General features: G+C 39.9%; 1 protein-coding gene across 1 annotated transcript in view; it reads left to right on the forward strand.

Annotated features, from left to right (window-relative positions):
- Phlpp1 (PH domain and leucine rich repeat protein phosphatase 1) overlaps window positions 1-12,162 on the forward strand; it is a 204,539-nt gene that overhangs the window by 138,097 nt on the left and 54,280 nt on the right. The window contains exons 5-8 of the mRNA XM_048443747.3: window positions 3,467-3,613; window positions 4,171-4,401; window positions 9,245-9,447; window positions 10,671-10,731. Coding sequence (XP_048299704.3) covers window positions 3,467-3,613; window positions 4,171-4,401; window positions 9,245-9,447; window positions 10,671-10,731 — 642 coding nt within the window. The remainder of the gene's footprint in view (window positions 1-3,466; window positions 3,614-4,170; window positions 4,402-9,244; window positions 9,448-10,670; window positions 10,732-12,162) is intronic.

A 12,162-nucleotide genomic window follows, 5' to 3' on the forward strand; every position in this document is an offset into this window, starting at 1 on the left:
TAGCATGAGTATATCTTATACAATATTTGGGACATAGTTAATGAGAGAGGAAATTGTCTGCACGTCATATTTAATGGTGTTCTGTAGTTTATCTCAAAAACTGAAGAACATCAGAGCAGTAGCCTTCTTTTATGTAGACTCTTTATGCTAATATTTTACTTAATTAGAAATTTAAACAGATTTATATATGGGCGTTGGTGGTTCACATCTTTAATCCCAGCACTTGAAAGGCAGAGGCAGGCCGATCTCTCTGAGTTTGAGGCCAGCCTGGTCTACAAGAGCTACTTCCAGTACAGGCCCCAAAGCTCAGAGAAACCAGGTCTCGAAAAATCAGCAACAACAACAACAAAAAAAAACCCGAAGTTTAGATAATATTGACTTTTTTAAATGAAAACCAATTTTTTACTTTCTTTTTGTTTTTTTGTGTTTTCACACAATGCATCCCAATCCCACCCCCTCCCCAAATAAAACAAAATAAAATTTGAGAGGAAAAAAGGAAGGAGAAAATCTTGTCATGGAAGCTGCAGTGTGACACAGTGAGTCACGCAGTAAACCTCTTTATCCATACATCTTTACATGTAGGCATTCACAATAAAGAATAATTGATCTGGTTCAAGGCCCCTGGTCTCTGCTAGATCACCAATGCTGGGCCCTCACTGGGTCTTTTCCTGGACATCCTATTGCTGCCCTGTGTTGTGGCATTCCCAGGTCTACAGGACCAACCCCACCTTTGGTGCTCCAGTAGATCACAGATAGGGCAAGTGTTGGATTGGACCAATATGGGACTCTGGTTTTGGTCCAGGTCCTCACCACCAGGGTGAGCTCTCTTGCACTGCCCTGGAGAATTCACCCTTGCAGAGATAGCAAGGGGTAGGGCCAGTTCTTCCACTTTTGAGTCCTAAGGGTGGATTCTCCCATATCTCTACCTTCAGGGCCAGCTCTACTCTTGTTGCCCAGGTGAGGTGTAGGGGCCCACTCTCCAAATGCTGCAGCTGATGAAGGGTAGGGAGCTCTTAAGACCCCAAAGCCAGCTCGTAAATTTGCCTCAGGCCTTGATGTACAGTGGTGTGTGGGGGTTTTGTGTTAGGGCATCCCCCTCTGCCCATGTTGCCACATGACAGAAGAGTAATGAGGACAGCTCTCCCGTGTTCACAACATCAGGGCTGACTCACCCACACCTTTGCCAACAGAGTCTGCTCTACTGTGCTGCCCAAGTACAGGGCCCACTTTCCCGGGTGCTGCAGCTGGTAATGAAAACCGTTTTACATAATGCAAATACCAAAATGGATGTCATTGTTTTCTGCTTTTGCAAATCTGTGACTTTCTGTCTGGATTCTTGGCATTCAGTTAGATGTGCTTTCACAAGGATGGTCAATTTGAACAATCTGTTCAATACCTGAAAGAAAGCAAAAGGAGCACAGAGCAAGTTGGAATCCTTTTATTGTAAAAAATAGTTTGACCTTGGGATTTAATGAGAGGGATTTAATGAGGAACTTCTTAGGAGGTCCCCCAAGCATTCTTTGCTAACCACTGTACTGAGAATAGCAGAACCTATCAGATCTTCTTCTATTTGAGAGGATGAGAGGATGTGTTTAAGCAAAATAAACAATCTCTTTGAAATTCTAATGGATCAAAGTACAATATTAAAATAACTTAAAACGGCAATTCAGTGAGATATACATATATATCTCATATATATATACATATATATCTCATATATATATACATATATATCTCATATATATACATATATATATGGGGTGGGAGACAGGGTTTCTTTGTACCTCTGGGGCCTATCCTGGAACTAGGCCAGGCTGGCCTCAAACTCATAAAAATCCACCTGCCTCTACCTCCCTTGTGCTGGGATTAAAGGCATTCGCCACCACCACCCTGCTAAATATTTGCCTTTTTTCAATTTAAATTATGACTATATCTATATCCATGCATCCAGTAAGATAACTGTTATTTAAAAAACATGGTAACAGTTTGACTTTGTTCAGTAGGTACATTATCAGTTTTCTATGTTGAATAACTTTACATTTCTTTTGGACTACAGCTTTATTGTTATAAATTTCAGTAGGTAGGTCATGTGATCATATATCTGCTCCTGGCAAAGTATAACCTCCTGGGAGAAGAAACAGTTAATTGCTTGTCCTCTCATGTGCAGAAGTGATGCAAATGTTAGTACACAGAGGTGAGAATTACAGATAGTTCCTGAAGTTGCTTGGACAACTAAGAAAATTAAAGGATCTCACCAAAAATAGAGCAGATGAGAGGATATATTGGGGTGGGATAAAGATTTGGTAAGTTTAGTCTTTGGTGGAAGAGGTAGATGACTTGAAACAGAGACAGTTGTGATTGGATTGAGCAAACTGTTGAGGTAGCAGTGAGATTTCCACAGAAAGTGACTGTAGAACAACAAGAAGAAAAGGAAAACACAGGCTGGGGATGTCAGTCTTAGGGGGATATGGTCAATAGGAAGGAGGGGACTAAGGAGAGTTAGGAGGGGGCTCTGTGAAGAAATTGCCATCGAGATGAAGTGAGAAGAGGTCTTTGAGAAGGCTGTGTGGGCAGCAACAGCAAGTGCTGTGTGGAATCAAGGGATGATGGTCACTGGTCCCTAAGTCTGTCATTACAGAGCCTTGGGCATCTAGGAAATAGGCTTTGATTGTTTCTTGTGCTAGGCTGGGGTTGGAGGTGAGAAGAACAAATTTTGGACTTACCTGAAGCAACAGAAAGCCGTGTTTCCCAGCTTTGTTTGTTCTGGCTCCCTCACAGAACCATTTTTACTCAAGTGTTACTTGTGTAAAGGACAATGTGTAGTAGGAGGCCACTTGTTTGTTTTCCGACCGCCCAGACTCCCAAAATAATCACACAGAAAATTGTATTATTTAAAACACTGCTTGGCCAATGACTTTAGCATATTCCTAGTCAACTCTTACATATTAAATTAACGCATTTCTATTATTTTATATTTTACCATGAGGCTCATGGCCTACTGGTAAGGTTCCAACTAGTGGTTTGCATATTTGTCCTCTGGCAGCTCCATGGCATCTCTCTGACTTTGCTTTCTTTCTTCCAGTGTTCAGTTTAGTTCTCTCCCCCCCCCTCCGCCTAGCTCTATTCTACCCTATCACAGGCTAAGGCAGATTCTTTACTCAATAACCATTGAAAACAACACATAGACAGAAGGACCTCCCACACCAACAATGGAGTTTAAAAAGTTGTTCCAGTAGAACTTACTCCTCAGTCAACCTGATTTTACAACAGCAAGCCTTTCTGATAAATGTTTATATTTTAGGTAAAACACCGGCCTTGGGGTCAGATTTGCTCTGCACTTTGCTATTCCCTATGCCTTGAAGAGATGGAGTTCTACCTCAGTTAGATGTGGGAATAGAGCGGGAGTATCCTCGAGGCTATGCCACACATTCATGACATGTGTTTCTTCTTTGTCTTCCTGTGATAGGTTCACCAAGTTGAAGAGCCTTAACCTTTCCAATAACCATTTAGGAGTCTTTCCATCAGCAGTCTGCAGCATTCCTACCCTAGCAGAGCTGAATGTGTCTTGCAATACTCTTCGAGAAGTGCCAGCAGCTGTTGGAGCTATGCAGAAGTACGTACTTTAAACCATGGGGGGAATCTGGGAAACTCCATGGAAGTTTCACATCATGTTAGTTTGTTATGTTTGCCAAGGAAGTGCTGGCCTCACATCTAGCAGTAAGGCATGTGTAGTGTGTAGAGGTCACTTGTTAGGACTTTACTTCTTCAAAGTCTTGTAAAAAACTAAAATACAGTTGTTTTAAACTGCAGTTCTTATGAATCAGTATATCCAAACATAGGAGAGGAGTTACTTTTTCATTTTCTGAGCTATTGTATTTTAAGTATTAGAAATTAATTTTAAGAAAAAAAATAAGTACAATGTATATTGGGGCAGGTTTGTTTTGCAGTTAGCACACTTCCCCATGTAGACCTTTGCAAGTTGAGGAAGTAGGTAACATTTCCCATTTTAATAGAAGGTTAAGGTCCTTATTTCCAATCTTGTCTCCCTTGTTCATTGTTACCTTCTGCATGTCCTTTTGCATTTTGTAGCATTACAGTAACGCAATCTTCATAAACTTGTATGTTGAAAATGTACATTTTTCTGTGTAATTGTTATGTCTTCTTTGATAGCTTGCAGACATTTTTGCTGGATGGGAATTTTCTCCAGTCTCTTCCTGCTGAGTTGATGAACATGCACCAGCTCAGCTATCTGGGTCTTTCCTTTAATGAATTCACTGACATCCCAGAGGTATTGGAGAAATTGACTGCTGTGGATAAGCTCTGTATGGCTGGGAACTGTATGGAGACCCTCAGACTACAGGCTTTAAGAAGAATGCCTCATATTAAACACGTGGACCTACGGTAACCTCTTTTGAGAAATGCATCTCATTTGAGTGACTGGCTTGTATTGTGGGGTAAACTAGTCCACAGAGAGAAGAAATGATAAATTGTGTGTGTGTGGGGGGGAGGGTTCTTCTTCCCTGAAGCTTGTTTTAAGAAAATCCCACTGATGATTGACTTTGCGTTGTGATTGTTTTACTTTGGTTTTGTGAACCTGAACCCATTAATTCGCATAAATATATGGGAACACTGGAGTAGAGGACTCTTTATATAAACTGGAAATCATCGAGAACATGGTGGACATTGTTCCCAATCTTTTTTATTTGTGTACCTGAGACATTTGATACTGTGGAGCATCTCTTGTTTTCTGTTTGTTTGTTTTTCCTTAACTTAATGTACACATTAAGTTAAAATGTTTTAATTTCTTCTCTGTCCATTCAAGTGTCTCAGTGGTTTTGCTTACCATTCTTCACAAAACATCAATTCTGTCATTAATCTCCAATCATATCCAAAGTTAGCTGCCCTCTGTACTCTGACCCCTCGTGAAAGCAGAGAGCCTTCATTGTAGTCTAACCACTCTGACACCCAGCCAGAAGCCTCAGCACTGTCTTTGCTGCCCATGGATGCTTTGTCATCATCCTTTGGAAGGTCAGGTTCTACTAGGCTTTTTTCTTTTTTGTTTTTGGGTTTTTTGCTTGTTTGATTTTTCAAGCTAGCATTTTTCTGTGTAGCTTTGGAGGCTGTCCTAGAACTCGCTCTGTAGACCTGGCTGGCCTTGAACTCAGAAATTCACCTGCTTCTGCCTCTTGAGTGTTGGGATTAAAGTGGTGTGCCAGCACCACGGAGCTAGTGATTTTTAATCACTGAGATACCTTACGCAAGAGGATGCATGTTTTCATTCTCTTAAAGATTTATTTATTTTATTCTATGTGTATGAGTGTTTTGCCTGAATGCACGTATGTACCATGTGCATGCCCGGTTCCCACTGATGTCAGAAGGTGTCAAGTCCCCTAGAACTGATGGTATAAACAACTGTGAGCTGCCATGTGGATACTAGGAACTTAATCCTGGTCCTCAACAAAGGCAAGCAAGGACTTTTAACAACTGAACTATCTCTTAAATGCCCAAGGAGGAAGAGTTTTAAATTTTATCTTTTTAAAAGAAAAACAGGAGCCTGTCATGGACTTGACTTCTTACAAAGCAATGTACAGGACTGAGTTTTTAGTGCTAGCTTGCTCAGTTTGGTACTTTTTCAACTAAATTATTTTCTCCATTAACTAGAAGTTGATGTCTGCTAGCCATAGTAAATCTTGAGCAAGTTAATTTCTATGCGTGTGCTTCTGATCTATAAATTACAATTAATAATAGAACATAATTCGTGGAGTTGTGAAGAGAATTGAGTTGAGTTGCCTAACACTTCCAGCAAGGGTTATGTTCAGTTGTTACCCGACTGAGGCCTGTTTCCACTCCTGAAGCCTGCACAACTGTCTTTCTTGGCGTCTTCACTCTGTTTGTAGAAGTGGGTCTGTCCTTGTTTTGGTCCCCACTTTTCTTCTCTTGCTAACTCAGGCGCTTTCTGAAGCTCATTCAGTAAAGAACCTTTGTTTGTTCCCTTTCTTCCCACTTACGTGGCTTGGCTTGTGGACCACATATCCTGCCAATGGAGAATTGCTTGGCTTCATCTCTCCTCACACCAAAGAAGGCAGGCTTTCCTTACTAGGTGATGTTAATGGTGTGCAGGGCTAGAATTCTTAATTTAGCAAATAGAAATAGTTGTATTTATCTGAATTTGAGAACTTTTTAGAATAGGACAGGGACCACATTTTGCCTGGTTAAATTTATTGACAAGCATAATGTTACTAACTCTGAGTTATTTAATATATAATTTCATTTCTCAGAATTTAAGTCTCTCTTTTTTTTCCAGTGACTCAATATATAAAAATCACTCATGAAGGCTTATTATTACTTTTAAATGCCTGGTCTTGGTTGACTTGTTGCTAAGCAGCATTTCTTAATTTAACCCATCTACCTTTTGCCTCTAGACTCGTTTCCTTTCTCTTACTTCTATAGATCTTCCTTATTCTGTGGCTGTGTGACTGGCCCTTAATGTCCTATTCTCCTTGTTCTCTCTCACTTCTTCCTCCTCAGATTCTCCTGTTTATTCTCTCTGCCTGCCAACCCCACCTATCCTTTCTCCTGTCTTGCTATTGGCCGTTCAGGTCTTTATTAGACCAATCAGATGGTTTAGACAGGCAAAGAATCACAGCTTCACAGAGTTAAGCAAATGCAGCATAAACAAAAGCAATACAACTTAAAACAATATTCTCCAAATTCTATATTCTTCTGTATAATCAATCATTCCTCAGCTTTGCTTAGCCCTCTGTCTTATTGGGACTAGTTTCATTCAGCTGCCAGCTGGACCATTTATTCTTGGTTTTGCTTTTTTACATATTCACCATACCTGTGAAGTAGTCTTAAGTTTTCCTAGCTTTTACCTGCTTCCAGCCCACTAGCATATAAGTCCTGTGCACGAGACGCTCTGTCTTAGAGCTGCTCAGTGTATACTCTGACACAGGCTGGGAAGTCATTCTTTGCTGCTTTTCCACAGTGAGATAGAAACCATGTTTTAGAAATGTGTGGTGATTTGACATTGATGCTGTGTTTACACACTTTATGACAGATTGATTGCACAGGAACAACAGCTGATGAAAGTGTGAGATTTGAATAGCAAGTCATGAGATAGAAGCTGTGTGCTTGTGTGTTCTGTGATTACTTAGAAATTTAGTAAACGGCTCCTTCTCGTGGCCTGCTAAGCAGTGTTCTTACTTATCCATGATCTCACAGTGTTAGTATATAGTAGGTAAAGCCCTTGCTAAGTACTTTGAATGGACGAGAACGTGAATATAGCCAGCCATGTTACTACTCCTTCCACTTATCCTGTAGCACACTTGAAAGTCACAAACTGCATTGTTCTGCCTTTGACCTGGAAGCCACAGTGCCACTTTCTGTGAACTGCTATTCCCTGCTCGCCATACCTTTGAGATTCAGATGGATGCTTCCTTCTCAATAGCACTTGCCTTGTAGGTTCTCTATATTTTGTACATTGCTACAATATCATCACATACTCACAGTTCTCCTATGGAACAGTGCACAGCACTTCATCTTGTTATTCTGATCAATATAAAGCCAGAGGTCATCATCCTGCCCTTGTCATGATCATGAGTCAGCCCTTCACAGTGTACCCAGAACTGGAGCACAGGTATTTCTTTCATTTTCTTAACTATTTTGAAGAATAGGAAAGATGTTTTTCTCATTTTGCAGATAAGAGGTGACTGTTGCTCTGGGCTCTCCACCTAGAGCTAGAGGATAATCCTTCGCGCTGCTCTTCTACATACAGGAATACTACCTTTCCTTTCCTCATAGACTTTCTTTTAAGTCCTCATTAGAACAGAGTTTTTTTTATCCTCTTGGTACCAAGACAGTGACTTGTGGGTGGGTGAGTTGCTATATGAAATCAAGATAATACTATAATGGTTATTCAAAGTGTAATTTTGGGAAGAACATAAAACATTCTTTAAATTCTTTCAGTTCTGTTGTCTCCAAAATAAGGCTTATTTTTATCCATCATGCACGTTCTGATAGTTCAGTGAACATTTGGAAATAGGCACATTTCTGGGTTAAGGCCAAATTTTGAATCTTTGAATCTAGAACAAGGAAAGAAGGAATGATGTTTTTAAGCATCATTTTAGGGACATTTGAAGACTCTCTGTGCTGCCCTTGGTTGTTGACAGATTCTTGCTCTGTGCTGTCACTCATCCTTGTGTTTCAGTCAGCGGCTTTATGATAATTCTCTTGATAGTCTGTACGCATACCTGTTTTGTTTATTGAAGAGTAGAATCCACATAGAATGTTTGCTCTCCATGCATAATAACATGCCTTTTATCAAGTACACAAGCTTGGAGCTTTCTCACCTTGGGAGAGAGAGGTTTCTTTCCAAAGGAGGTGTAGACTTCCTTGGCACCAAGAAGTGATGTTTTCATCTGTTTTCTTGCAGTGGAAACTAAATTTATATTTGTTATATTGATTTCGTATCTGTCTCATATTGATCCATTGATGCTTGTCTCTCACTGCTTATCTGCAGTAACTTCACTCAGTCCAGTAGTTGTCATGGCAAAAGATTCTGCCATCTTCCTATGCTTCCTTTTATGATTTCTCAACGAATCCTGGATGCCAGTGTTCAGTGTCTTCTCCACTTTGCTCTATGAGTAGTAGTCTCTATATGGAAGTAGCTTTGGCTCTCAATTCTGATGCTGAGAATAAAGAATCCCTGTACCTACATTTCCATCTCTGGTGTTCCCATTCAGTTTGTGGCTTGAGGTCATTGTCCTTGATTCTGTTCTTTATGATTGCCCATCTATTTTTCTTCACATCCCTTTCTTCCTTTAGGGGAGTCATATGTCTCGGTGGTTCTGGGTTTGTTTCCCATGTTCTTTCCAGTATTCTATCTGTACTCCAGCCTCTTTCTTTGGAAGTAAGTGCCTAAGTGGATATTTTTTTTTCTTGAAGTGAATTAGGTAAAATCAATACACTTGCTCCCTGTCTTCTAGCCTTCATGGCCTAAATTGTGTTTTAAATTGTGTTTTGAAATATATCATAAAGGCTCAGACTTCTAGAAATGTGTATCTAAAAATAGCTAGTGAATCTTGCCAGTTAAACAAGGCAGATGCTAAAATTAAAGATGGCAGGGGAAGCTCTAATACAGAGAGACCTGAGTCCTGTTTCATTACTTTACATTATTTGGGTTCAGCAGTTTATTTATAGGATTGTGGTTAAGTAGCTCATGTTTGTGTCCTTCCTCCTTAAGATTGAACATACTCAGAAAGCTTATTGCAGACGAAGTGGACTTCGTGCCGCATGTCACTCAGCTTGACCTGCGAGACAATAAACTTGGTGATCTAGATGCTATGGTTTTCAACAACATAGAAGTTCTGCACTGTGAAAGGAATCAGCTGGTGACATTGAACATTTGTGGCTATTTCCTAAAAGCACTCTATGCTTCTTCTAACGGTAAGTGGAGACTACATCCAATCTGTGCTGTTTGCCCAGTGCCATCATCTCTGCTTTACCGACTGTATTCTTTCCTCATTTACTAAAATAAGGGCCAAATCCTTCCAAGATAAAAGTCATAAAAGAAGAATGTTGCTTTGGTATTTACAGGAACCAGAAGGGAAAATTTTATTGTTCCTAGCTTGTTTTTTGTATTATGATAAATTGCCCCATTGGTCATTTGTTTCTTCTGCTTAAAGTAAGGGGCAAGGTAAACTATTTCATTGACTTCCTGATTAAATGCTAGAGGTTGGAAAGACCATTCAAGGCCTGCAATTTCATGTTCCATTGACAAGGGGATTACTCGAGGATAAACCTGAACCATGTGCCCACAGGAATATCATGACAGCAAGATTCTTAGTTATTTAATAAAACCCCTTATTTGGGGGTTGGTTTTTTTAATTATGGGATGCATGGTGTGAAGTCAGATAGTGAGACTTTTAAGAGAGATCCTTAGGAAGAGGAGGTATGTGCTAGTAGTGGTGCTTTCAGATTAATAGCGAGAACACTAGGCAAGACACACGAGAGAGGAGCGAGAGAATTCACACCACCACTTGTCCAGGCTACTAAGATATACTTCATGTGAGCTAAGGGAACCTGCAAGCAGGCCATAAATGTGATACATGGCTCATCTTCTCCAAGGTAGGTACCTGAAATGTTGCATTGGAAAGAAGAGAGCTGGTACCAAAAATTAATCTATAGGCCTCTCACTGGGACCTGAATGGGCAACTATATGATTCTTAAGAATTAAGAGAGCAGGTCTTTCAGAAACTGCTCCTGCAAAAAGTGATGTCACATTCCTTAAGTTCAGAAAACCTTCTGATGTGACCAGCAGAGCTCATTTGTGATGCTCTGGAGTGTGGTGTTTCAGTTGTGAGGGAGTCAACAATGAAGACCTTTTGGTTTTACAGATGACATGAGTATTAAAAATATGGTGTTCGTTTGAATGACCTTTTAGGTACAGTTTGGCACACAGAACCATGAGAAAGCACATAAACGAATGGGAACAAAGAATGAATGACTCACGGTTGCATGGGAGGATGGCTTAGTCTCCTGCAGTTAAAGTAATACAAGAAGGTGCAGTGTACTTTCTAAACTAAATCAACAGAGGAGGACAAAGTACAGTGCTTTCTGCAGACAGAGGCACGTGGGTAGTAATGGATTTGTGTTTCTTCCCGTTGTAGAACTCATTCAACTCGATGTTTACCCAGTTCCAAATTATCTGTCTTACATGGATGTCTCAAGGTAAGAAGGCAGCACCTCACAGAACTGTTGGCCTATTGGGGAGTTCTTTAGCTTATTCTGTCCAAGCCTATGCTAAGATGTTTTATAAATTTTTTGAAGGACAGTAATAATAACTAAAATATTTTAAAATAAAAAAAAATTGAACTTAATTTAAAGGTTTATTTTTTTTTTTTAAAAAAAAAGGACCTTTGGATGCCATCTGTGTTTTTCTTGTACCTGAGTTCAAACTCTAGGCCTTGTACAAGCTAAGCAAGCTCCTACCAGCGAGGTACCATCCTTGCTCTGGAACCAGTTTGGATCCTAGGTTTGTATATAAAAGACTGGAGACTTCAGGGTAACTTGAAGGTCCTCTAGCCCTTTATGTATATCAGTTGTATCTTGTCTCCTCCCTACCCCCAGGAACTCTGAGGCTATGCTTTAGAACACTGCTGTGTCTCTAAGTTCCCTTTTGTCACTTTGTACACACATGTACTTGCCAAAAGCTCTGGGAGCTGCTGGCTCTTAGCTTGCTTTAGGTAGACAGGCTTTCCTGCGGCTTTACTTGTGCAGTGAGTCTTACTTATTCTGGTGCCTAAAAATACAAAAATAGATCCCCCCGCCGATGACATAAAAACATGACTTTGTCTACATCATGAATTTACACAAGTGAAACTTCAGTAATTTTAACGTACTAAAATTGAAACTCATTTTAAGGAAATACCCAAAATATGAGAACACATAGGAGTCTGGCTCTCTGAAGATACCTACTGTTAGCCGTTTGAGGGTGTGAGTTGTGGTGTGCTTGTGAATCATTGCTCGCTGCAATCCCCATGGCAGTGTGAGTTATAAGGTATAGAATTTTACCTTTCATCATGAAAGCACACAAATTTGGCTATTTTTAATAAATACCTTTTCAATTTTTAGCTATTGGAAGAATTATTCCAATTGTAACTTTACTATAAACTTAGAAATAAAGTTCTTTGAATTGTTTCATGAATTTCCTATTAAGTTGCTATAGTTTTATTTCATTAACTTAAACTCAGACATTACTTGATTAAGTTCTTAGGGTTTTTTCCCTACCACTTCTTATCAGCTCAGGATTTAATTTTTCAGCTTTTAAATGAAAGAACGAGTTTGTATATGTATGTACATATACCTTGTAGAGATTTACTTCAGAGAGTTGGCTATAGAACCTGTTTTCCTCTTTCTCATAGAATGTAATTGGCACATAGTACTCTTTGGAATCCCTAGGTCAGGACACTGGATTTGTAACTTAAATATTGCTTATTTTCCTCTGTGACTCTGGCACATGCCAGCCTCATGTTTGTGTGCCCATCTGATGTGCATATGTCCACCTCATGTGCACCTGCCCACCTTGTGTGTGTATGTTCACCTCATGTGCCCTATCTCCCAGGGTGCTGAGCAAGGTTTTTCAAGGACCTTAAGAGTTCT

The sequence above is a fragment of the Myodes glareolus genome, chromosome 5, assembly GCF_982192425.1.
Source record: "Myodes glareolus chromosome 5, mMyoGla1.1, whole genome shotgun sequence".
NCBI lineage: Eukaryota > Metazoa > Chordata > Mammalia > Rodentia > Cricetidae > Myodes > Myodes glareolus.